At 52.5% G+C, this 26,353-nt stretch overlaps 1 protein-coding gene and 2 pseudogenes across 2 annotated transcripts; 2 read left to right on the top strand and 1 right to left on the bottom strand.

Moving 5' to 3' along the window:
- GLIPR2 (GLI pathogenesis related 2) lies at positions 1-24,897 on the top strand. Of its 2 annotated transcripts, XM_070431206.1 has the most exons (5): positions 1-59; positions 8,372-8,480; positions 8,807-8,910; positions 10,728-10,805; positions 24,285-24,897. In XM_070431206.1, exons 1-5 carry the CDS (start codon positions 47-49, stop codon positions 24,443-24,445), a joined length of 465 nt encoding a protein of 154 aa, XP_070287307.1. In that variant the 5' UTR covers positions 1-46; the 3' UTR covers positions 24,446-24,897. The 2 variants fall into 2 exon arrangements, with proteins under 2 accessions (XP_070287307.1, XP_070287308.1); XM_070431207.1 differs by lacking the exons at positions 8,807-8,910; positions 10,728-10,805 and having other exon boundaries at positions 24,285-24,444.
- On the bottom strand, positions 16,660-18,484 carry LOC139020477 (U3 small nucleolar RNA-associated protein 18 homolog pseudogene; annotated as a pseudogene).
- LOC139020476 (zinc finger matrin-type protein 2-like) lies at positions 18,788-20,228 on the top strand (annotated as a pseudogene).
- Positions 24,898-26,353: the final 1,456 nt, after the last annotated feature.

Genomic DNA, 26,353 nt, shown 5'->3' with positions numbered 1-26,353 from the left:
CGGGAGCGCAGAGGCTGCGGGAGCCCGGGAGCGCGCTGAGCCGGCCATGGGCAAGTCAGGTGAGGCCGCCGGGCCGGCGGGGCGGGGTGCGGGGTGGCTCGGAGCCGCGGGCTCTGGGATGCTCGCCGTCACCTCCCCCGCGGCGGGCTCCATCTCCCGGGCTGGGCGGCCGCCTCGGCGCGGGGATGCGGCTCCGGCTGCCAGGCGGGGACCCAGGCGCGGATGGAGCGGCGCAGGGGGCGAAGCGCCCGGAGGTGGGTGGAGGGCAGTTTCCGGGGCAGCCAGGAAGCCGGGTGGCCCTGGGGCCGCGGGAGAGAGGGAGGGAAGGCGAGACTGAGGGAGGGACCCCCTGCCTGGGAGCCGGAGCCTGCGCCTGGGAGGGCTTCCAGGCGCTCGGGGTCCGGCCAAGGCGTGGCCGTTGCTTTGTTTCTGGCGGACAGCGTTAGAAGTTGGGAAAAGCCAAACGGTGACAGCATCTTTCCCTGCGAAGCGGCGTGCTCCAAGCAGCCCTCCCAAAGACAGCTCGAGCATCCTTCTGTCGTTGTCCCTCCTCCCTGAGGCCCCCTGTGTGCCAGGCTGTGTGCCAGGCTGCGTGCCAGGCTGCCAGTAGGTGCCCGGGTGTCAGGCTCCACCAGGGCACAGACTCCCGCTTCCCCTTTTTCTCCGACCTGTTGGTGGCCGGGGCTCAGTACTGTGGCTGCCCCCGGTGAACTTTCTAAAATGCAGATCCTACCTGCCACTCCCAACACCGTCCACCCCATGGCCCGCAGGTGAGAGAGGGTACCTGCTTCAGCCCCAACTTGAAGTCCTCTGGGAGCTGGTGTCCTCACCTCCTACCTCCACTCAGCCATCCGGAGGCTGGCACGCCCGTCCCATCCCCGGGTTCCCTTTCCCAGCACCCACCCCCATCACTCTGCCTCTTCCACCTCCCTGAGGTGTAAAATCTTCCCCATCCTGGTAGACTCAATTTCGGGGCTGAGAGGCCACCCCTGGCTTCCCCTCCGCCTAGAAGGAAGGCAGGTCTCTTCCTGGCTGCAGCCCCCCTCCCCCTACACAGTCAGCTTGGGACTCTGCCCAGCTATAGACCAGCTTCCCACAGACACCCCACTCCTGGCCGCCAGACAGGGGCCCTGACTCTCTGGGCAGAGCTACTGCCTCACAGGAGGCCCTTAATGAACAGCTTGAACAGAAGCCCTGCTTCGTGGAGGCTGGGGTGTCAGCCTGAGGAGGGTGAAGCTGGGTCCGTTCTGGAATCTGTCCTCAAGATCCAGCCTCATGGGCACGCGCTGGGAGTATGCCTGCCCCTGACATTGGTCTTACACTGCCTTGCCCGTAGTGACAGGTCTGGCCTTCAGCCCTGGCTGTGCTCACCACTTGCTGTGTGATCCTGAGCAAGGCTCTTTCCCCATCTGTACAGTGAGGTGGCCCAGACGATCCCCTGGGTCCTTCACAGTGTGGAAGGGGGACACAGGAGTCGTCATGAAGCTAAAATTCATGACGGTAGGTGGTGATGGGGCAAGAGCATGGCAAATGTGAGTGAGCACTTTAAGGAATCAGCTCCTTTCCCTGTAGATGAAGAGAAAATCCACAAATTTTCCAAAGCCACATTTTAATCAGTGGTTTCCAGCTCCTCCCCTGAGAAGCAATTCTCCTGCCCTGCTGTCAGCTGAGTGCTCGCTCTTCTATCTGTTCACTCATCTATCCATCTCTCCCTACCTTCTTGCTCCCTTCTCTCCCTCCCTTTTTTCCATCCATTCCACCACCTGTCAGCTCTGTACGGTGGACTCGGTGCTGTGGAGGGCATGACCCGGTCCTCAGGAGTGTTTATTTGGATTGTGAAATGAATCAATGAATCAAATCATCTGGGGATGAGAGACAGGCATCACATGCTTCAGTAAGAGGTGGGAAGTGACTCAAGCCACTAGACAGGAGCAGGTGAAGAGCAGTGGGAGCTCAGGGGAAGGAGAGGTCTCCTTTGCAAAGGGGCTATTGGAGGCTCCTGGAGGAGGTGGTCAAACCCCAGAGAGGCTTGGGAATTTGGACTTTATCCCTGAGACCTGCAGTGCCATAGAAAGGTGTTCACTGACGGTGGCAGGAGAGTGATCAGGTGGGAAGAGGGCAGAGGTGGGGGTCAGGAAGAGGGTGCTGCCGTTATCAGGCAACCGATGACAGGGGCTCTAAGGAACCGCAGAGGAGGAGAGGATGGGTTTGGGAGGTGGTACCCTCAAGCCAGTTTTGGTGACTAACTTGTAAATGAGAGGACAGGCCGACAGGTATGTCTGGGTGCAAGATGGTGGTGACACCTTCTAGGACTGAAGATACAGAATCAAGCAGGTTTCAGAGGAAGGGGACAGAGGCAGAGGGCAGGTTAGAGCTGGTTCAGGCAGGTGCCACCCCCCACACACAACCAGGGACCTTCCAGAATGCTGGCTCTGGCCTCTCTCCCTCATAGCCACATGCATTGTATTTGTCTCTCCCAAAGACTGGGAGCCCCCAGGACAGTCCTGGCTCCCCTAAGGGTCTCCAAGAGAAAGTGAGCTTTCTAGGTAGCCCAGGCCCAATGGGCCTTCAGTGCAGGCCCAACCTGTAGCTCCAGGCCACCAGCCGGAGGTCTGTGCTGCAAGGCCCGTAGCGCTCACAAATGTGTAGCCATAAGGGGCTTGATGTGGTTTCATAAAGACCGTTGTAAGGAGCTGTCCCTGTCTCTTCTGTGCCCTCGTTTCCTCATAGGAGCTCGTCTCTCTTTAATCTTAAACCTCAGAGATACCACAGAGCTGCTTGGGGTTGGTAGGCATTGCTGGAAAACTGTGACTGCGCCAACACAGCTTTAATTCCAGGAGACGCTCAGCCCAGTGTGCAGAGACTTCCAGGTCCATCGCCTACCTTGCTGGGCTTCAGTTTGCAGCAACTGTGATGGGGGCAGAGAAAGACAATGGGCCTTCAGCGAAGGCCTTGGGCTCAGTGGAAACCGCTAGTCCCTAATATAGTGACGACCAATTGTTAGGCTCCTGGTGCATGCGAGGCTTGGAGCTACTTACTGTCAATTGTGTAGATTTATAGAGGTTGAGTACCATGCCCAACTCAGACCTTGACCAGTAGGTGGAAAACTGGGATTTGAAGCCAGCTCTCTGACTTCCCGGATGTGGGCTTTCTCCCGTACCACACTGATCCCTTGCCACCTGCTCCCTGCCTCCTTCTCAGCCTGGAATCTGGCTCAGTAGGGACGTCTGCACACCCTCTAATTCCCTCTAAAAATCTTAAAGTCCCCTCCACCCACCTCTGCCATCAGGGCAGAAAGCATTTAGGGACCAACTGGCCCAGGAATTTTCTACTGAGCAGGGCCCTGACACCTCTGCAGGGTGTGGCTGTGTGGGCCACATCGGTTCCAGCTGTTCCATTTTCATCTGTTGATTTTGCCAGGGCGGGGGGCGGAGCGGAAAGTTCAAAGAAAGGGTTTCCCTGCTTTGAAGATATTTTGAAAACCACAGGTGTCATACTTCCTTCTCACACATTTGGGGATGTGGAACCCAGAGAGGCAGGCCTGAGTGGCCGGCCACAGGCAGGGCTGGAGCATGGACACCAGCTGCCCTGGCTCCTTCAGTCCCTCAGTGACTGTTATCTGCACAGGGTCAGCCTGGAACCATCAACCACCATTCTTGCTTAGGGAAAGGGAAGTACACGCAAAGTGGAAAGTAGGAGAGATTTGAAACAGAGGAGGCTGCTCTTAGATCTAGCTCGAATGTGGACTCACTGTGTGAAATTGTGAAATTCACATGTCCTCCCAAAGACTCTAGCTTCCTCATCTGTAAAGAGAAGACTATGCTCCAATTCATTTGCTTACTCATTCACTCAGCAAACATCTGATGAGCTCAGAGGTGCTGAAAGAGGTCATCGAAGACTGATAGAGCCTGGCCGGCCTGGCTCCGTGCTTGAGCCTCAACCTATGAACCGGGAGGTCACAGTTCAGTTCCCGGTCAGGGCACATGCCCGGGCTGCAAGCTCGATCCTCCGTGTGGGGCGTGCAGGAGGCAGCCGAGCAAGGATTCTCGCTCATCATTGATGTTTCCATCTTTCTCTCCCTTTCCCTTCCTCTCTGAAATCAATAAAAATACGCTTTTTAAAAAAAGATTAATACAAATACCAGCAGTCCGGCTCCCGTGGAAATCAGGGATGGGATCCGATGGGACAATGTCTCCCCAAGCCAGAGGCTTTGTTAGTAATGATATCGTTATAATTGACACCGAGTAACTGTTCACTGTGTTCCAGAACTGTTCTAAAGCGGCGACTTAGATTAATTCTTTTAATTCTCATAACAGCCCTGTGAGGTGGACACTGCTATCTCCATTTTTCTATGCTGGGGGTGGGGGGTGGGTGGGGAGGGGGGGATGAGCATAGAGTGATTAAGCAACTTGACCAAAATCACACAGCTAGTCAGAGGCAGAGCTGGTATTTGCCTCTTGAATTTCCTGGAACAGAAGCTGCTCTTTCTTCCTTTTTTTCCCCCTCAACTTTTTATTCTTCCTTCCTGATAAACCAGTTTTACCCCAAAGGTGGGACCAGGGCAGTTTCCAGTGTTAAAGAACAATATTCAACCGAGTACATCTGAAGATCTAATTGGCTTTAGTCAGCAGTTCATGGGGTCATTGCTTTCTAGCAACTAGAAGGATGCTCCGATGAGTTCGCTGTAGAAATGGGAGGTTTTTATAGGCGTAAAGAGGGCGAGACTAAGAACTTAAAAGGGTGTGTTCCTCTAGGCAGGGTCCTCTCCCCTTAGAGGGAAGCAGCAGGGCTTATCAGGCAGTTTGTCCCATTAGTGATCAGGAAATTCGAGACTGATTGGTTTAAAATTCCACTCCGGGGAGGGGCTGTCACTGCAATTGGGTTAGTTACTAGGTTTTGGTTTGGTGAGGGGACTTGGCAAGTGTTTCACACCAGCTTCTTGCCAAGGGGCAGAAGGGGCCTGTCCACATTCCTGCCCGGGCCTCTGACCGTCCTGGGCCTCTGACCGTCCTGGCCTCTGGCGGGAGTGGGGAGAGAAATGAGTCAGGCTGGGCTCCGGGAGGCCTCAGAGGAGGACGGATGCTGAGGGGGGAGCCTGTGCTAGCCCACAGCCAGGTGGGAGGAGGGCACAGACCTCCTTGGAGCCTTTGGCATTTAGAAGCCCAGGCCCCAAAGGACCTCCGAGAGCCCCCAGGTCAGCCCCCTGAGATGCCTGTGCCCTCCACTCCCGCAGGCAGCCTAGCCCTGCCCCTTCCCTCACCCCTCAGCCCCAGGGAGCCAGCCCAGACAGCCCCTTCCACCTCCCAGCAGCTCCGACCTTGAGCCCCAGACCTGCCCCTGGAGCTTCTACTCCTGCAGCCCCTGACTCTCCTCTGGGGCCCCTTAGGCAGGTCTGAAACCTCAGTTCTTCTCTCCTCTCCCCCTCCTCTCTCCCCTCAGAGACTTGAAGGCAGCTGCCAAGCTCACTGAGCCCGACCCTCCTCCAGGTCTGGCCAGTCCCTCTGTCTCTGTGACGTCCTTTGACTTGTATCCCCTGGAGGTGGTGGGGGTGAAGGACAGCGCTTCCCTCCTCACCGGCCTGCCCCTGAGCCCGTTGGGGGAATGTGAACAGGTTACCCCCCCTCCTGAGCCTCAGTTTCCTCCTTTGAAAGATGGACAGCTCCCACAAATGGTGGTGAGAAGTAAATGAGAGGGGGCCCAGCCCGGCACCCAGCAGTGGTTGCCAACATGCAGAAGACAGGACCCCCCTCATTCCGGGCCGGCACCCCAAGCTCCGAGGGTCCCCCTATGAGGACATAATCCCTCTCCCCATTGAGGGCTGGCCGTGAGGGCTCTCCCTGCCTGGTGCCGGGATGGGTAGGTTTCCTTTGACCTTCTTTTCCCAATGTTTATCTTTGTCCTTGGGCTTTTCTACAGAAGTGGGGTGTGCCTCTTGCTGGGTGTGGTCACCAGTGATCTCTTGTCTCCCTGAGGCTGAGGCCCTGCTGTGTGGAGCCTCCAGGGCTGGGACTATCTGCTGTGCTGGGAGGGGACTCCTTGGAGGGGGTGGGGGTGCCTCCCAGTGGGTGGGGAGGGAGGGCTCCCTCATGATTACCAGGAAGTTCTCCTGACCCCTTCCTGGGAACCCTGCCCCAGGGAACTAGGCCTGTGGGGACAATGACTGGCTTTGGTTTCTAAGCAGCAAGCTTAGGTCAAGCACAGGAACTTTCACTTTTATTTCTCTTAACTTCCCATAGTCTGGGAGTGCAGTGACCTAGTTTTTAGCAGCCATATAAATATCCCTCTGCCAAGGAGACTGCAGGCCCACAGCCCTGCGGACCAAGTGCAGCCTGGCCCTGGCCCTCGGGGCTGCCTGTCCACGGGCTTCGCGTCCCTGTCCTGCCCACATCACTGTGCCTGGGCCTCACCGGACTGCCCTGCGGGCTCCACAGTCCTCGGGGTCAGTGCCACTCATTCTTCAACTCACCGAAAGCCCCTGGGACAGCTCTGCCTCCACCACTGGCAGTTGCCTTCATCTCCCCTGGGTTGGCATCTGGCCAAAAGCTCCCGCGGGCAAGTTCTGGCCTTGTTCCCCTCAAGTCCACTCCCCAGACAGTGAGTTTGATTTGAAGGCCCAGGAGACACGGGGATCGGGCTGAGAGAGGGGAAGGGATTCCCTGATGGCTCATCTGCTCAGCGCCTGGGGTGAAAAGACAGCCAAGGAGAAGGACAGCTGATGAATGTGACCTGGGGAGTAACCGATGCTTCTTGATCCTTCTTTCATTCTCCAGTTTACTCCCTGCCTCCCCTCAGCCAGGCCTTGGGGACAGGCCCCTACCAAATGGAACCAGCTCAGTTTATAGCCCTCACTCCTAACTCACCCAGTTCACCCCATTCCCACGGAGGGGCACTCCCAGATCCCTACAGCTGTCACTCAGGGCCTTCACAGTCCACGCTTGGCTTGCTGCTGTCCAGGCATCTTTGGGGCCTCCTCTGGGGTCACCTCCTTCCTGAGTCCCCAGACCTAGTTAGGTTGCCTGTCAAGTTCCTCTTGCACCTGTGCACCGGGGCCCTGTCGCCCCGTTTGCTAGTGTCTGTTTGCAGGCTGTCTCCCTTCCGAGTGTGAGCTCTTGGAGGCAGGACGTGGCCGTTTTGTCCCTGGGCACCTCGCACACCATACGGGACCTGGCACGGAGGAGGAGCTCAGAGAGCACAGGAACCGACGGGTGGGCTGGGATTGGGTGGATGCTGCTGCAGAGAGGACAGATCAATGGATGGATGGATGAAGGGTGGAGAGATGAACAGGGGTGTTGGAGGGATGGGGTCCCATTTCAGATCCAAATTGATATGACTTCTGTCCGCTGTTGACCTTGCCTGACCTGGCTTCACCCACTTATTGTTTCCCTAATCCTAGCCCCCCAGACCTTGCCCTTTCTAAGGTCATGACCCCATTGAGCACAGGCTCCATTTCATCCCTCAATGCACCTCTGAACCCAACGCCAACACATTCCCTTCCACACTCTCCCCTCATTCACTTCCCAATGCTGTCCTTCCTGGTCCTTTTTCTTCATCTGTCCCTCTGTCTTCTTGATTTTTACCAGCCCAGTGTGGGGGCCCCTCAACCCCGGCCCCTCTCTCTGAGCGCCCACCTCCAGTCCCCACCAGGCACCATAGGTCCTGTCTGAGAAAGCCAGTCTCCCTCAAACATTTTCTTTCAGAAGTCCCATTGCTCACTGCCCAGGACCCCCACCCCCACCCCAACATCTGCTCTGCACCCCTGGCCCATCCTCCACTCAGCAGCCAGCAGGAACTTTCGGAAACACCGATCTCACCAGCTCACTCCTCTGCCCCCAGTCAGTTGCTTCCCACTGCTTTGGGTAAAGACCCAGATCCCTCACATGGCCCACAGGGCCCTGCATAATCCATGGGTGCAGATGTGCAGAGGTGTGGAGGGAGGGAGACAGGGTGGACAGAGGGGTGGAGGGAGGGAGACAGGGTGGCAGAGGGGTGGAGGGAGGGAGACAGGGGCCAGAGGGGTGGAGGGAGGGAGACAGGGGGCAGACGGGTGGAGGGAGGGAGACAGGGGGCAGAGGTGTGAGGGAGGGAGACAGGGGGCAGAGGTGTGAGGGAGGGAGACAGGGGGCAGAGGGGTGGAGGGAGGGAGACAGGGAGCAGAGGGGTGGAGAGAGGGAGACAGGGGGCAGAGGGGTGGAGGGAGGGAGGCAGGGTGGCAGAGGGGTGGAGGGAGGGAGACAGGGGGCAGAGGGGTGGAGCACTCCTCACGTAGTCCCTTTGGCTGGGGCTGAGGGGCCTGCTATGGGCTGAGAAGGCCGCCCTCACACTCCGGTGGGTCTTCTCCCCGCACTGAGCCTCCATTTCGGAATCGTTGCAGCTTCCAAGCAGTTTAACAACGAGGTCCTGCGGGCCCACAACGAGTACCGGAAGCAGCATGGCGTCCCCCCGCTGAAGCTGTGCAAGAAGCTCAACCAGGAGGCTCAGCAGTGAGTCCCCTGCGCCCCGGGGTGACGGCCGTTAGGGTGCAGCGGCTGCAGTCAGCGGGGCCCTGGGGGGCTGGAGGGACATGAGTTTCGGGGGCAGGATCAGTCAGGCTTGAATAACGACTCTATAGGCCCCTTTGTTCCTCTGAACCTCAGTTTGCTCCTCTGTAAAATGGGCTGTTTGGGGCTCAGAAGATCTGTTCAGAAGGGACGCTCCCAGTTTGCGCTGTGAGCCCCGAGCCCCAGAAGGACGTGTGGCCACGCGGGTTCAGGGCTCACCTCGGGGCCTCCCTGGGCTGCTCCTCTGAGAAACACCATCCTCCCTGCAGGTATTCGGAGGCGCTGGCCAGCACGCGGATCCTCAAGCACAGCCCGGAGTCCAGCCGTGGCCAGTGTGGGGAGAACCTGGCCTGGGCATCCTACGATCAGCCAGGTGGGTCACCTTCTCGGCTCCCCTGCCCCCTGCCCTCTGCCGGGCCTCGGCCTCGGCCTCGGCCTCGGCAGCCCACATTCCAGCCCCTGGGGCCCTCGCTCCGTGTGTAGCCATGGGCCCCACAGGCGCAGAGCAGAGCCGGAGAGGAACCGAGCTCCGCACCCCGGGGCCGAGGGCGGCCCCCGCAGCGGCCCTGGTGGGGCCAGGCCTGTGCTGCTGCCAGGGACACACAGAGGAGTCGGACTGCCCGCACCCGCTTTAGGAGGGGCTCCCAGCTGCGGAGCAGGGTGCGGCCGCAGGCCTCTCTGGGCAGCCCCCCCGCCCGCCCCTGCTCCCCAGCATCCCCAGCTGCAGAAGAATGTTACTTGTGTCACATTCTCCTAAATCAGATTGTTTCCCAGAGCTGGTGTATTAACTTTCTCACCAGAAAAGCACAGCAGAGCTTTTAACACGTCGGAAAGAAAATCACCATCGTGGGCGAGACAGCCCTTCATCTGACGTCTCAGCCTGCAGTGGCGACCCCGCCACACTGGCCAGGCATCCTTGAGCCTCCTGGTCGGACAGCCCTGTGCTGGCTTTTTAGGAAAAATGTTGGCGAGCACTGCCTCCCTCCCTGAAGCCTTCTCCAAGCCCCGGGGGGAGCAGCCTCCTCCCTCCCGGGCCTCACATTCCTGGGAGTTCCCTGGGGAGGCCCGAGTGTCCTGGCGGCTTCCCCGCTCCGGGCCCCTCCGGGAGAGGGTGCGCATGCTCCCGGGGAAGGCAGGAGTCCACAGCCCGCAGCCGCCTCCCCGGCCTGGGCTTGGGCCTGGTGGGCCCAGGGGAGGAGGGAGAGGGATGGGAAAGAGCCAGCAGGAGAGGAGGTTCCCTCCCAGCCTTGAACTGGCTCCCTGGGGAGCCTTGAGCAAGTCCTTCCCCTCTCTGGCCTCAGTTTCCCATCTCGACAGAGAGGGGGCTGGGTTAGTGGTCACTAAGGCAGCGTTTCCCCACGTTGGCTGCACATGGGATCTTGTGGTGCTTTTTAAAAACACCAGGGCCTGGGTCTCTCCTCCACAGATACATGTAACATCCGTTTGAGGCAGGTAAAAGGCATCAGCAGCTTTCACACGTTCCCCGACGAGGCCGGTGTGTGGCCACGGCTCTCGAAGGCCTTTCTTGCAGCTCAGAGCGTGGTGCATGGCCAGCAGCAGCCTCTGGGCACTTGTTAGGAATGCAGACTCACAGGCTGCCCCGTGACCTACTGCACTTTAGCAAGAGCCCCAGGTGACTGAGCACACATTCAAGCTTGCAATTCTGCTCTGAGCTCCGAGGCTCCTTCTAGCTCTGACCCTGAGATCCGCAGCTCCCAGGGAAATGCTGTGCGTTTCTCCCATCAGCACGTCTAGGCCGGGGGCTGCTCCCAGTGAGGACCCGTCTGCCTGCCGCGGAGACCCGGGCCCAGCAGCCCGATGGCCTTGCCTCCTGTGGATATTCCGGGAGCCAGGCTTGGGGTGGGAGGAGGGCAGGCTCAGGAACACTAGGAACATCATCAGAAGCCCTTGGAGTGCCTTGCATGGAACCCTCTTTACGGAGGCCCAGGGAGGGGAAGGCCTTGCCTAGGATTCCACAGCGAGGAACAGATGCGGGTGATCCCAGGCCAGGGCTCCTCCGAACCCCCAGGGCCACCTCTTGAGCTCGGGTGTGCCCCTGTTTCAGCTCCTGGGTGCTTTATTGGACCCCTCACTGTGGGGTGAGTGGCTTGCGGTTGGTGGGAGTAGATGGAAGGAATAGGAGTGGGTTGATTTTGCTGCTGAGTTTTAAACAGTGTCTTTTCCATACAGGACAGGAGGTGGCTGATAGGTGGTACAGTGAAATTAAGAACTACAACTTCCAGCAGCCTGGCTTCACCTCTGGGACTGGTGAGTGACTGGGTGGCACCGCTGGCCTCGCCCTGGACTGTTGGGTGTCAGAGAGGAACTAACCCTCTGAAAACCAATCATTTCCCTCCTGTTTTACCTCCCCCATATTTCTCTGATTTGACTTTGCCCAAAGGGTAAAACCCTGTTTCCCCAATACACACACACACACACACACACGCGCGCGCGCGCGCGCGCGCGCACGCGCGCACACACATACACACACACGCACACATGCACACATATGCACACACACATACACACACGCGCACACACACACGCACACACATATACACACATACACACGCACACACACGTGCGCGCACACACATACACATGCACACATGCACACATATGCACACACACATACACACACGCACGCACACATACACACACGCACACACATACACACATACACACGCACACACACGCGCGCGCGCACGCACACATACACACGCACACACGCGCGCGCGTGTGCACACATACACACACACATATGCACACACACATACACACACGCGCGCACACACACACATACACACGCACACATGCACACACATACACACACATACACACGCACACACACGCACATATCATCTAAGCTCCCGGGCCAATGCTGTCCGCCCCGCCAGCTCCAAGTTTCCGGATGACTGGCGTGTGTCGTGAGGGGCTGTGCATTTTAAAAGCTGCCGGGCGCTGCTTCCCAGAAGTGGTGCCTCAGCACTTGTGACCGGTCATCCTACTTCTGGTCTTGCTCCCTACATCCAGCCTGCTCCCGAGCACCCAGAATGTTCCCAAACCCTCTCTGCCCATGTTGCTCTCCTGAGTAAACTGCCAACAGCTTCCCGGGGCTTCAGGAAAAGGGCCACGCTCACTGTTCTCTCGGTTTTACACGCCCTCCTCCCTTCCCTCCTCCCTCCAAGCTTCCTTCCTGCCGCAGCCCCAGGCCTCATGGCCTCCCAGGCATCCTTTCACCTTCAGGCTGCCCTTTGAGGTTCAGGTGAGCTTGGGTTGCAGAACCCCTGGAGCTAGTCTCAGCCCTGGCACTGCTATTGGTGTGAACTTGGGTGGACGTCCCCCCATCCTTCCCTGTCTTAGAGGGAGAGGGGCAAGGTGCTGGCCTCCACAGGACATTCTGGGAGGTGGCGTTTAGATGCAGGAGCCGCTGACTGGGGGACCATCCAGCCTTCCTCGTAGGCCTCCGCTGTGCGCGGTAAACATGTAACCCACTCAAGGCCCACCCCAGCCCTGTCAGCATCTCTGAGCGCCGGGCTCCCTCTGGGCCCTCGCCAGGCCTCACCCGGCTCCTGTCTTTCCTCGGAACCACCGCAGGTGCACCTGAGGCGGCCCAGGAGGGGATGGGAGGGGCTGTGAGTTTCTCTGACCAGAAAAGCTGAAAAAGGGATTCTTGGCCCACCCTATCCCTCTCCTCCCCACCCCACCCATGGGTGGAGCCTCTTACGGCCTCCTGCCCTCTGGAGGTTCTTCAGAAGCAGGAAGTGACATGTTCTCAGAACCAGTCACTGTTTCCTGTGGTTTTCTGCTCACCCCTTCGGGCAGGAGTTCTTGCAACCCTGTGGGCAGGACAATGGGGCAGGAGTCAAAACATCTGCTGAAATGCTTCTCCCCTGGGCACTCAGGCCTGAGGGGGCTGCCGCCAGGGCCCGCAGGGAGAAGTGATGGCTCTGTGGCAACCCAGTTCCATCGATGAGGGAGGGATAGGAACGGCTCCTCCAGTGAGTAAAATGTGTTGGCAGAACCCGGAGTCCTTCTCATGAAGATCTGTGTCTAGGAGCCGTTTGATTTTACAGTGTCTGTATCTGCTTCCGCCGTGAGCAAGACTCACGGGCCATTGGACATGTGTCAGAGCGAGTGGTTAGCTTTGCTACCCGCCCTCGGCTCAGAAGCCTTGCAACGCCATTTGGGGATGGGGTGGGGCTTCATGCCACGAGTTTCGAATTTTGTAGAGGAGGACACTGAGCCCCAGGAAGGGGGGGAGACCTCTCTGCACCTTCTGTCCTCAGCCGGATGCTCTTCCCACGGCCCCTGCTCCCAGGCAGGTGCCGCGCACGGTATATAGTAGATCTTGGCAAGGGAATCACGTGCAACAGTAAGGAAGAATGAGAAAGCTGTTTGTATTGACACGGAATACAACAGCTGAGCCAGGAACGCGACTCAGCTTTCCATGATCACTGACCACCCGCCTCACCCGTTGCTCCACACTTCCCACCCCTAAAGAGGAAAACCCCAGAAGAACTATAGTCCCTACGTCATCCCAGGTGTCCGTGGGTAATGCCTGGGAATGGACAGAGCCTGAGCCTAAGACAGGAGCACAGATTTGGGGGGAGTTACAGATCTGCAGGCCTCTCTCCCACCCCAGCCTCCCCCGGAGCGGCACCGTTGTTCTGGGATCCCCTGACCTAAGGTCATGGTGTAGGTGAAAGGGCCTTTGAAATATCTATAATCTCCTTCCAGCCACCCCACCCCTGTCAGCGTCTTGTGGTAAAGAACACAGTTCTATGCCAAGTGCTGAGTGGAGGGAAATGGTTTCTTGCAACTCCTTTGTTATATTCTGTTTTAATGAGCAGGTTTGTTTGTTGGTGTATTCTGAATTAGTGGTACTTTCACGTGGCCTGATCTGTGTCAGCTGTATGAGGGGAAAAGCCTGCCTTCCATCCCTGGCCCACCATGATGCCAGTTTCCTGTGTATCGTTGTAGAGTTGTCCTGAGCGTATGCCAGCATTTGTGTAAATATATGTGTGTTTTTCCTTTTTTTATATTCTGGTGTCACATACAGGATCTGTTTTGCACTGGCTTTCTTCACACAGCAGATTGGCAGAGATTGTTCCCTGTCGGTACAAAAAGAGCTTCCTCATTCTTCCTTACTGTTGCGCATGATTCCCTTGCAAAGCTCTGCTGTAACTTAATGTGTTTTTCAAATGTATATTTTAGAAAGTTTGGGTCCAGAGCAGGAAAGAGGATGTGATCTATTTAGGAGAAAAAGAAAAAGCAAGCTGTTAGTAGTTTAGAGTTAGAAACCAGTGTGTATCTGATGGTTGCTAAGGAAGTCGTGTCCTTTCACTCATCTGTGAATACCACACTCAGTTATCTCGGGGCGGACAGAAACCCCCGGCCAGAAGAAAGATCACTTAGTCGCATCTGTTTGGAAAAGCTTCCACAGGCATTCATGCTGCCGAAGCTCATGTTGTGTCTGTAATCAGATTCTTGGCAACCAGTGGATAAACAGCAGCTCTTTCTTCCTTTTCTGGGTGACAGAGGGAGTGGGCGAGTCTATGGCCAAAGCATGTGGTCTGTTGAGAGAAAAGGCTTGTCTGAGAAAGGACTTGAGCCTTGATGAACAGACAGCCCATAGAAGTGGTGACACCTGGCAAAGCTGCCAAAAGCCTGGAGCTGCCATAAGGACCAGGGTGAATTGGCAAGGAGTGTTTCTCTGTTCTGAGGTGAAAATCCGAGTTTTGTTGGGCAATGGTTGGTGCAAGCGTAAGGATTAGCAGAAAAGATGCACAGTTGTACTTCAGGTTTGTTTTCTTTTCATTCTTGCGTTGACCGTATCACATCAACTCCATTGAGTAGTGTTTATGTTTGGTTATTTTCAGAAAGGAAATCTTTTTTGTATGTAGACAAATAAGTAAACTATACCTAAACTTAAAAATAGAGTTCAACTGTGGGGGAAAACACACAATTTAATCAATGAATAGTTATTTATTCACCATTTCTGATACACATGGGAGATATCAACGTTTTCTTGTCCCTGGAGAATTGGAAAAGTGTAGCTACCATTATTTATTTATTTATTTATTTATTTATCTATGTATTCGTTCATTTATTCCTTTCTCTCTTGCTTTAATTTTGTGGTAAAATATACTTAACATAAAATTTATCATTTTAACCATTTTTTAAAAATATATTTTATTGATTTTTTACAGAGAGGAAGGGAGAGAGATAGAGAGTGAGAAACATCGATCAGCCGCCTCCTGCACATCTCCTACTGGGGATGTGCCTGCAACCCAGGTACATGCCCTTGACCGGAATCGAACCTGGGACCCTTCAGTCCGCAGGCCAACGCTCTATCCACTGAGCCAAACCGGTTTCGGCTATTTTAACCATTTTTAAGTGTAGAGTTCAGTGGGACTAAATACATTCATAGTGATGTGCAACCACCACTCTATGAATGAAAAAGTTCATCTCCAGAACTTTTTCATCATCTCATATTGAAATTCTGGACCCATTAAACAATAACTCCCCTCCCTCCCTACCCCTCTTGTAACTACTATTCTATTTTCTGTCTTTATGAATTTGACTATTCTAGGAACCTTATATAAGTGGGAATCGCTCAATATTTGTTCTTTTGGGTGGCTTATTTCACTTAGCATAATGTCCTCAAGTTCATACAGGTTGTAGCACATGTTAGAATTTCATTTCTTTTTAAGGCTGAATAATATTCCATTGTATGTATATGCAACATTTTATTTATCTACTCATTTATTGATGGGCATTTAGTCCCCCCCCACCCCCACTGGCTCTTCAGTCCTTGTGAGTAATGCTGCTATGTACATGGACGTGCAAATATCTAAGTCCCTGCTTTTAATTCTTCTGGGTATATACTTAGAAGTGGACTGCTAGGTCATATGGTAATTCCATGTGTAACTTTTTGAGGAACTGTCATACTGCCTTCCACAGCAGCTGCACCATTTTACATTCCTGTCAGCAATGTACAACTTTTCCAATTTCTCCACATCCTCCCCAAAATCTGTTTCTTTTTAAAAAACACACACATTCTAATGGATATAAAGTGGTTACCCTCTTCCTTTCTGAACCACTCTGTGAGAAACTGGGCCACTCTGATTGTGATTTTCCTCCCTCTTCCTTCCCTCTGTCTCTTCTTCATCTGATATTTATTGAGCATCTGCTATGTTCCAAGTCCAGTACTAAACACTGGGGATATGGTGGTCAATAAGGCCGTTGTGATGCCTGCCCTCCAGGAGGAAACACAATTGCCTCAAGGTTATTTTAGCAAACAGATGCCATCCTGTGACGTGGCAGTAAACATCCCATTGATCTGTCACCTCAATAGTAAAAGTGGAAGAGATGAGCTCCCGACCTTTACTCCCAGGAGATAAGAAGAATTTATGGCATCGAGCAAAGAGTATCTTTGCAGAATCAATTCTTTGACCCCAAAATGGGAGGGGAGTAGGAAGTTAAGCCATGTTAGCAGCTTGAAAGGACCAATGAGTAAGGGGCAGGTGGCCTGAGTGGATGACTAATACTGAGAAGCTTCAGCAAGCCACGGAAGTGTCTGGAGGATCAGGCAGTAACTTGAGAAAGAACTGGTCTGTTTGAGAGCAGAGGGTACAGAAGGAGGCTCTACCTTGTTAAGGTCTCAAAGAGTTCATAGAAGGCCTGCACTTCTGGTGAAAGTAGAGTCTGAATCCAAGAGGATTCTTTCACATGCCTTTCATTCATTCATTCACTCATTCATTCCATTCACTCATTCAGTAAAAGCTGCATGTGCAAGCTGTGCCAGGGTCTTGGCTATACTTTGGTGAATAAAACAATTTGATATCTACCCATGTGGGGCTCTCTAGCATCATGAAGAAGCCAAGCAATAAGCCAGTACTCAAATCTAACCTTGCAAATGGTAAGAATGTTGCCGGAAGCCGTTCCATCCTTGCTGCTTGACACAGTCGCTGCAGGGAAGAAACATCTGCACAGCATATGTTTCAAGGGACCTGGCGTATATGGCATACTGTTCTTTTTTTTTATCTTTATTGTTAAAAGTATTACATATGTCCACTTTCCCCCCCTCCTCATTGACCCCTTCTATCCCACCCCTGTTCTCCCACATACATTTATTTTCAAACAAAAGTTGCCATGTATTTATTATACATTTCTATTAACTTAAATATGTACAGTTGGCTCAAAAAATCATGATTCATACATTATCACACATTCTGGAGAGCTTCTCAGATCTATCAGGATGGGCTTCTCTTGTGACTCAACTGAATTTCAAATGATCTCTTTAGAAGTCTGAGTAATGGTGCAACCTATACAGTAGGGCCCTGCCCTTTTCATTTCCCAAAGCAAAATATCCACCTCTTGGAGAAAAATCCATGGTATACACAAGAGGAATATTCTTCTGCTTAAAGACTGGGAAGTTTGAAAATACTGTACAGGAAGGAAGGTGAACCAATCTGACTGCTTCTTTCATTTTTTCTGAAGCAATTGCCAAGATTTCTGTGGTAGGATTGAAGGTCAGAGAAGAAACACCGGTAACCAAGTTCATTATACTTTTATCGGCTTTGGGTTTGTTTCTTGGAGACGAGAATCTTGACTGTATATGTTTACCACTCCGCAGTTAGAACCACAAGCCACATACTGTCCATTCCTAGATGTTGCAATGCTCAATCCATATAAACCGCCTTCATCAGCAAACCTGTCCAGGCAGTTCCGAGAGTTCACATCCCAAACGTAAACTTCCCCTTCCGCCGAAGGGGCGTACACTTTCTTACTATCTGAAGAGAACGTGGATGCTGCAATCCTTCCATTTATTTTCATGCTACTAATCAATTCTTTAGTCTTCATTGACAGCAAATGAGAATCTCCAGCAACGCCATTTATGAGCAAGAAGGACCCATCTGAGGAGACTTTGAAGTTCCTTTCTATCTTCTCTTTCAAACCTCTCACTTGATGTCCTGGAATTAACTTTCCAGCCAGCATATCATAGACATAAAGCACCTTGCTGTGGGTACTTGTGGCTAAAACCTCTTCTCCATTAGCACTAAAACGAGCCTTAAAGATTGGAAACTTTTCCAAATAGATGCTCTGAATTTTAGGATTTGTTTTCCCATCAACCTGAAACAGTGACACAGAGTTATCTAGTGCAGCAACATCACCACCTGAGCACCAGGATGGAACTGCACAGACGAGACCGGAGCAGCCTTGGCATGTAGGCAGTTCTTCATCTTTAAGATTCCTTTAGGGAGAGAAGTCGATGTGGATATGAAATTCCCAGTCCTTGGCAATAAATCATCTTCATCCTCTTCACTTTCATCATCTGAAGATGTTTTCTGATTAGCCTCTACCCAGGCCGGTACTCCCCCCATGGCATGCTGAAATTCTTCCTTAAGTCTCTTCTGAAGCTCATTTTTTGAAAGTTTATTTTCACTGTCATTTTTCATCATATCTTTCCGAAAACGATTGTTCATCATGTCAACCATTTCCTCATCTTCATCTTCTTCATCCACCCAAACTGGCTTCTTTTGAGGTAGAAAATTATCTTTTGCTTCATTCTCCACTTCTGAGTCACCTGAATCTTCCTGTGCTTGAACCCATGGGCCTCGTTGTCCGCGGCGTCGCTGAAAACCAGCTCCTCCGGGCACCGCTCCACGGCCCGCTTGTCCTCCTCCAGGCCGGCTTGTCCTCCTCCAGCGTCAGGCAGTGCAGCTCCCGGAGCCGGCTCTCCTCCGCCGCCTCCATCGTGATCGCAGCGGCCGCTGCACTCGGCCCGGCCGGCGGTTTCCGCTGGGATGAATAAGCAGCCTTTCGGGGCGGCCTGCCGGGCCCGCTCCGGCTTTCCTGTCCGGGTTCATTCGGATCTTCCGGTTCGGCCTGGATCCGGTCCTCAGCTCCGGTTTCGTTCAGCTCCTCCGTTCGGGTGGCATCGTTGGCTTGGAGAAGAAACGCCTGGCATACTGTTCTTAATATGTTTGCTCCCCTTCTTGGCGCTATGTGTTTTAACCAAGGTCACCTCTCCGAGAAAGGTTGTTTCCCCAGGTAGGGGTTTTTCCCTGAACTTAGGGAGGGAATAAAACCCCTTAACTAAATGCCAGTCGGGTAGTTAATCACTTTAATTACGAACAATCAGGCTTAAGCTACATAATCTTTACTCCCTTGAATGGAGATAAGAAATGCCCTAACCTTTGGAGTATAAATTGACAGAATTAAAATCAACTGTTATAACTTCGAGGTGAAGATGGCGTCGAGCAGTGGGACAAAAAACTTGGACTTTCGCCGCAAGTGGGACAAAGATGTGCCGGGAGCCGGTCCATCCTTGCTGTTTCAAGGGACCTGGCATATATGGCATATTGTTCTTAATATGTTTGCTCACCTTCTTGGTGCTATGTGTTTTAACCAAGGTCACCTCTCCGAGAAAGGTGGTTTTCCCAGGTAGGGATTTTCCCCTGAAGTTAGGGAGGGGATAAAACTCCTTAACTAAGTGCCAGGCGGGTAGTTAATCACTTTAACTACAAACAATCATGCTTGAGCTACATAATCTTTACTCCCTGGAATGGAGATAAGAAACGCCCTAACCTTTGTAATAGAATTGACAGGATTAAAATCGGCTGGTATTAATACGGATGTAACAAGACAATAAACATCAGATCATCATCAGAACCTCATCAGCTCCTCATCAGCTCCTCATCAGCTCCTCGTCAGATCCTAGTCAGATCCTAGTCAGATCCTAACCAGAACCTAGGGAAAGAACATGGCAAAAGATCCTGGACAGAACCTGGCTACAGAACTTCCCTGGAGAACCTAGACAGAACATGGCAAAAGAACCTGGATAGAACCTGGCGACCGAACCTGGCTGGAGAACCTGGCTAGAGAACCTTGCAACAGAACCTGACTACAGAACCTAGAGACAGAACCTAGCGAGAGAACATGGACACAGAACTTGGCTAGAGATTCTGGACAGAACTTGGCTAGAGATCCTGGCTAGGCTGCTGATCAACTGAACGCTGTCTCCATGTCATTCCTTCTTCGCCGACTCCGTCCACACCTTTGGGGACCCCTGGACCCGCTGGGGTTGGACCCCAGCAAAGATGAATATGAGAAGCTCACTGAGAAGAGGCTCACGGAAGAGAGAGAGAAGAAGGATGGAAAACCGGTGCAGCCAGTCAAGCGGGAGCTTCTCCGGCATAGGGACTACAAGGTGGACCTGGAATCCAAGCTTGGGAAGACCATTGTCATCACCAAGACCACCCGCAGTCTGAGACGGGAGGATATCACTGCAGTGTCTGTGACTGTGTCGTGAAGGACTCCATCAACTTCCTGGATCACATTAACGGAAAGAAACATCAACGAAACCTGGGCATGTCTATGCGTGTGGAACCTTCTACCTTGGATCAGGTGAAGAAACGTTTTGAAGTCAATAAGAAGAAGATGGAAGAGAAACAAAAGGATTATGATTTTGAGGAAAGGATGAAGGAGCTCAGAGAAGAAGAGGAAAAGGCCAAAGCGTACAAGAGAAATGGAAGGAGAAGAAAAGGAAGGCTGAGGAGGACTTGACATTTGAGGAGGAGGATGAAATGGCAGCTGTGATGGGCTTCTCTGGCTTTGGTTCCACCAAGAAGAGTTACTGAAGCTTTCTATGCTTGGCCCTTTGCTGGGCTTAACTTTGTGTGTGGGCGGGGTCATTTTTGGGGGGGAGTACTTGGGAAAGTCCTTAAGTGGCAGTGGGGAGGGCTAGAGGGTGGGTGTTTATGCTTTCCCTCAACCTTGAGAGAAAGCACAGGAGGCAGAGGTAATGCTGGGGCATATTCCTTTAGCCTCAGTGTATCACCCGCGTCACAGGCCCTCTGCCCATCTGCGTTCCCAATAAAGAAAAACCTCTTCTGAGGCTGCTTTCCCAAATCTTCCCCTGCATCTTTCCCTCTTCATCTATCCCGTTGACTGTGGGAGGGGCGGCCTGGAGCTCGGAGTGGCTGGGCTTCCTTCCTTGTGTCCGTGTGTTTCGATGCGTACTAGCTGGAGTGCCTGCTGGTGGGAAGAAGAGGGCCCTACCCCTGCCTCTGGGGAGGGGCCACCTCCTGCGTGTTTGGGCTCCACTGGCATCTCCGCTTTGCTTCCTGCCTCCCTCTCTCATCCCCCGCTCTCCCCCCTCTCCCCCCCCCCCCCCCGCCCCCTGTGACATGATCAGCGTGTGCCAGGGCCACATCATTCTGTTAACAACAGTGCTGTGTAGCCTTTGCACGAAGTTCACTGGACAGATGAGGCCTGGGCTCGTGTGGCGTGGGCTTAACATGGTGAACGAAGGCTGGGAGAAAGCAGTTTTGAAAGACGTTTTCTCCTGAAACTGTTTCCTTTTATGTTTGAGCCAGTGAGTGTAACTGTCCGTGGGGGGTCTCTGTCACCTACATGCTCTTTTCACTTTCAGCTCTTGCTCCCTTTGTCTCCTGTCATCTGCGGGCCTCTCGTTTAGCCATTTAGTGCCCAAGAGTGGCCAAGCCACTTCAGACCTCCTGGGGCCAGGGGGAGTGTCGCTTCTACGCAGGCACAGGTGGGCTCCCGGCAAACAGCCGGCCTCTTCCAGCGTCTCAGGTTCCGTGGTCTTGGTTTAAAAGTTTATTTCTCTCTCTGGCCTCGCTAAAGAACCAGCACGAACATTACTGCGCTGCAGGCAGGTCATGGTGGACTTTTTGTTCAGAAGGGTGGCTCGGTGACAGTTGTGACCGTCCCTGGGCCAGGTACAGTTCTGAAGGGTGGGGCGCGCTAAATCCATAGTTCAGCAGCCAAGTTCTGGTTCATGAAATGTTTACAAACACCCCTAATTTCCTGCAGGTGGGAGGTTTTATTTTCATGCGAGTCCCTGGCCTCTTAAAGGATAAGGTGAGACTAGTAACCAAATATTATTTGAATCTAGAAATGAGTGCGTTGCCTATGCTGACCAATTCTGGGGCTTACCAGCTGCCTGCTGCTGACCTGGCCGGCAGGTGCTGACGGTGGAGATATTTTTATTTTTTATTTTATTTTAAATATATTTTATTGATTTTTTACAGAGAGGAAGGGAGAGAGAAACATTGATCAGCTGCCTCTTGCACACCCCCTACTGGGGATGTGCCCGAAACCAAGGTACATGCCCTTGGCTGGAATCGAACCTGGGACCAGAGTCCGCAGGCTGACGCTCTATCCACTGAGCCTAAGCGGTTAGGGGGGAGATATTTTTAGCAGGGCTTCTTCAGTGGCCCTGCAGCCACCTGCCAGAAGAGGGCGTGGCGGGAGCTGGGTCTGTGGTGGGGATCTGGTTTCTGTGGCTTTGGACAGAGGAGCCGGCTCTGCATTGAGGTGGGTAGTACCTGTTAGACTTCTACGTTGGGACTGTTCTTTAACTGAATCAGTTATTTTCTTGAACTTTCAGAGTGGGGGGGGCGGGGGCAGTTTTAAGGCTCCGACCAAATACCATGAAGCACGAAGCACATGGGATGCAGGGCCCGGGCTTCCTGCCAGGCTGGGAGGTCAGCGTCCCAGGCGTTGTGGTTTTCAGGAGCGTCATTAAAAGCACTTTGCTCTGCTCTCAGGAAAAAAAAAAAAGACAGAACCTGGCTAGGCTGCTGATCAACTGAACGCTGTCTCCGTGTCATTCCTTGTTCGCCGATTCCATCCACACCTTTGGGAACCCCTGGACCTGCTGGGGTTGGACCCCAACAGAATGTTATGAAGGGAAAAACAGGTGTGATAAGACTATGTTGGGAGGGAGATGTTCTGGAAATCAAAGGGATTGTGAAAGGTTCCTCTGAACAAGTGACATTAAGACTGAGGCCTAAGGGACAAGAAAACGTTGGTCATCAGAAGCGTATTCCACACCAGTGTGTGCCAGGGCTCCATGGTGGGAAGTAACCTGGGGTGTTCAAGGAATGGGAAAGAGGCCAACAGTCCAAAGCACTCACTCTCATTCCAGGTGCAATTGGAAGCAATCGAAGGATTTTTAGGCAGGGAAGGAACAGATCTGACTTAGTCACAGAACGATCACTCTGGCTACTTAAGCAAAAAGTGAATTGGAGCCCTAACCGGTTTGGCTCAGTGGATAGAGCGTTGGCCTGTGGACTGAAAGGTCCCAGGTTCGATTCTGGTCAAGGGCATGCATGTACCTTGGTTGTGGGCACATCCCCAGTGGGAGGTGTGCAGGAGTCAGCTGATTGATGTGTCTCTCTCATTGATGTTTCTAACTCTCTATTCCTTTCCCTTCCTCTCTGTAAAAAATCAATAAAATATATATTTTTTTAAAAAGTGAATTGGAGAAGACAAAGGTGGAAGCTGGGGAACCAGCCAGGGGATTATTGCAATGGTCCAAGTGAGAACAGTTTGTGGATAGGACCAAAGTTTTGGGAGTGGATGAACTTGAGATGTCTTTTATATATAGTTAGATTTGTCAGGATTGTATTGTTGTGGGGAAATGAAGTAGGGTGAGTATAAATATTTCTCTCTTTTCCTGCATCCAGCACGGCTAGAGAGTGGTCCGGTTCCTGAGTAGGGGCGACGGGGCTTGAGAAAATGAAAGAAACAGACACACATACAGTAGGGAAAGCTGGGACTGGGAGGGACCGCTGTCCTCTGATGGAGAGACAGGGACCCAGAGCTAATACAGCGCATTTATTTTATACCGCAAAAACCAGGAAGTTTTACTAAAGGTCAAGACAAAGGCGATTATGTGCATTCTTGGGTGGGCCTGAGTCATATTCATTCCTGGTGCTTGGCTGGATTTAGATAACAGAACCCACCCCCTGGCTCTGGGCTGAAGGTCAGGCTGACAACACTCCTGCCTCTGGCAAGGTGTGTTTCCAGGACGTGGCTCTGCCAACACCACTGGATTCAGCTGACAATAATTAAAGAAATGCCCATGTGCCTTCCCAGGCGCTCTCTACAGGTGAGGAATACAGACCTATCCCTAGGATTGCGTGCATAGAATTGTCATGAAAGGAAATGGGATGGTGGGGAGAAGGATAACTTTGGGCGGCCCAAAATCAAGAGTGAGGTTAAATTTGAGATGTCTGTGAGTCATCCAAGTGGAAATGTCAAGTAAGTAGTTGTGTTTGGAACACAGAGGAGAGGTTTGGGCTGGAGAAATGAATTTAGGAGCCAGGGGAAGATGAAATTGCCTAAGGAGTGCAGCAAGAAGAGTGAGCCCAGATTTGAGTCTAGGGAAGCGCAAGTCCTCCAACATTTACAAGTGAGATCAGGAGGAGGAGGAAGAGGCAGTGAGATGGGGATAATGGCAAGAGGTGGCATCATGGAACCCCCAAGAGGGGAGTGCTTTGAAAAGGTGAGGAGTCAACCTAATGTTCCTGAGATGTCGAGTAAGATGAAGACAAAACATGACCATTGGGGAGGAACATGGAGATCGCTGGTGACTTTGAAGAGTGCAGTTTGGGGGAGGGTTGAAGGCAGGTTCCAGGTAGGGTGGTATCCTAATTGTTGGGGTAACTTGGATTCGTCCTGATGTCTGGGAGGCCACGAAACCTTTGGGCATCGATAAGTGGTGAGGCGAGCAGAGAGGACCTGATGCTATAGAAAAGCAGGCAGTTGGTATGTTTCGTGTCCCATGTCTCTGATGGGTGTCTGTGAAGATCAAGCTGCCCTGAGCCTGGCAGGATGGTGCAGGAGCTGAAGAATCTCTTGCAACATCCTTCTCCAGATGTTGCTCACTAACCTGTGTCCCTCTCCCCTTGCCTGCTCCCCCTACAGGACACTTCACGGCCATGGTGTGGAAGAATACGAAGAAGATGGGAGTGGGAAAGGCATCTGCAAGTGATGGGTCCTCCTTCGTGGTGGCTAGATACTTCCCAGCGGGGAATGTCGTCAACCAGGGCTACTTTGAAGAAAATGTTCTGCCTCCAAAGAAATAGCTTGCCCAATGTAATGGGCAGGTGGCAGACTAAGAACATGGATATCAAGTGCCTCGAACATCAAAAGCTCAGCTGTGTGTCCGTCTTTGTGGGTGTATGTGCTTGCGTGTGTGATGCATGTGTGTGTCTCTTGCACACACACCCTTGGATATACAGTTGTGCATGAACTAATTCTTACCGAAGGATTGAGCCAATGAAGCCTTTACTCTGATGGTTAGACCACAATTATTTGGACTTTGGGGGGAAAAAATCAAGTTTTAAACTTTTTGGCGTTATTTTTAAAGTAAACTTTTTCTGTACCTTTCTTACTTATAATATCCATCCCTGGACTTTTTGTACTTCAAATGTTTGTGATGCTGAGAGGTGAAGGTCATTTCCTGTGATCATGCATTAGAATCTACTTGTGGTAGATACTGAAGACTATTAAACCCTCGTTTAAATGTGACATAGAACACAGCTTTAAACACATAAATAATAAAGCAGCTTCCATCAGAAACATGGTGCGGGCAGGGGTTCCATTTCACAGAATTACTGAGAGTTCTTTGTTGTAAGACATGATGTCATCTGCATGGCCCCTGAAATTCTCAGATGGGATTGCCAAAGAACAAATGGAGAAAAAAGGCTTCACTTCCTTGCATTTTTCTACCTTAAAATAACAAAGTTCTCCTCCTACCACCACCCCTTGATGCCCCCCTCTTTTTTTCTTAAAGCCCCCTGACATTTCATAGCTCAATATGCACCCCCTGATTTCTGGGGAGCTGGGTTAGGCCTGAAACACACACACACACACACACACCCAAGTCTGCTAGGTGGCCCAGGGCCTGTTATGGGAGAGAGCCCCTCACATTGCCTGGGCTCTAAGCCAAACGGCCTTGGACGGATGAAGTCAGCGTTCGGGTGAGGGTGAGCTCACTCAGGGCCCCCAGAGGAAACCCTCCGGCCCCTGTCCTCCCCGACATGCAGGGCGGGAGCCAGGCTGTTCCTGGCAGCTGTGGCTGCAGCTGTGCCGCTGCTCCTTCCTGGAATGTGTGACAGGCCCAAATGTTCCTAGGAGATATCCCATGCGGGGCTTAGAGTCGATAATTTGGCTCTCTGTGTTTTGCCTCAAGCTACACAAAGTTCCCCTAAATAACAATTTCACGGCCCATGTGGGAGGACCAACCCAGACGCCAAGCTGAGAGTCCCTGAAATCATGACCTCACTAGGGGGTAAGACGGCAGGGGCAGGGGTTACGGGGTTGCCTGCTTCAAGACTGGAGTCTGAGCAGGCCAGTCTTTGAAACTCGTTTCCTGAAGGTCTGTGTGGCACTGTGAACACAGTTTGGTGCTGTGCCCTTCATTTCACCCAGGGATACTGACTAAGACAAAAATAAAATCTTTTTCTTTTGTGTAAAAATTCCCTCCCTGTGATTCATGCCCGATTCTGAATCGATGACTAAGGTAATCCATAACTCTGAGTTCCTGTAATTCAAGCTTCTGAATATTTCTAACCTCTCCCCTGTAGATTGTCTCCTTAGGCTGCCATGGTGTGAACCATGTGACCTACCATCACACAGCTGACTGGACTGGAGTGGACATGTGATCCAAAAATAGCCAATCCCTGAACTGGTCATGGACCAGGAATTTGGTAAGAAATATGAGAGAATTTACCAGTGGAACTGAAAAAAAAATAAGGATGCCATGAGTTTGAATTAGGGCCATGGCAAGCGAACGTTATATGCAAGCCAAATTATGAGTTGGAAATACGGAATAAAGAAGTGAAAAAGCCAGTTGTTAAAAGTACAAAAGAGGTAGAGATACTGAAAGACTGTTCCTGAGTTTTCTATTTCCAGGTCAGGTCTGTCTATCTTTAAAACCTGCACCTCATTTTCTTCAGGGCTCCCCAACAAATTGATATATCAACTGATGG

Source organism: Myotis yumanensis, unplaced genomic scaffold, assembly GCF_028538775.1.
Source record: "Myotis yumanensis isolate MYYU_CA2020_CCGP unplaced genomic scaffold, mMyoYum1.0.hap1 SCAF_12, whole genome shotgun sequence".
NCBI lineage: Eukaryota > Metazoa > Chordata > Mammalia > Chiroptera > Vespertilionidae > Myotis > Myotis yumanensis.
This window is presented reverse-complemented; position numbering and strand designations above follow the sequence as displayed.

Excerpts from the sequence above, each read along its gene's own strand:
- GLIPR2 (XM_070431206.1), top strand. Across the intron at positions 8,481-8,806 it reads CTCAACCAGGAGGCTCAGCA|GTATTCGGAGGCGCTGGCCA; the intron begins GTGAGTCCCCTG and ends TCCTCCCTGCAG. Across the intron at positions 10,806-24,284 it reads TGGCTTCACCTCTGGGACTG|GACACTTCACGGCCATGGTG; the intron begins GTGAGTGACTGG and ends CTCCCCCTACAG.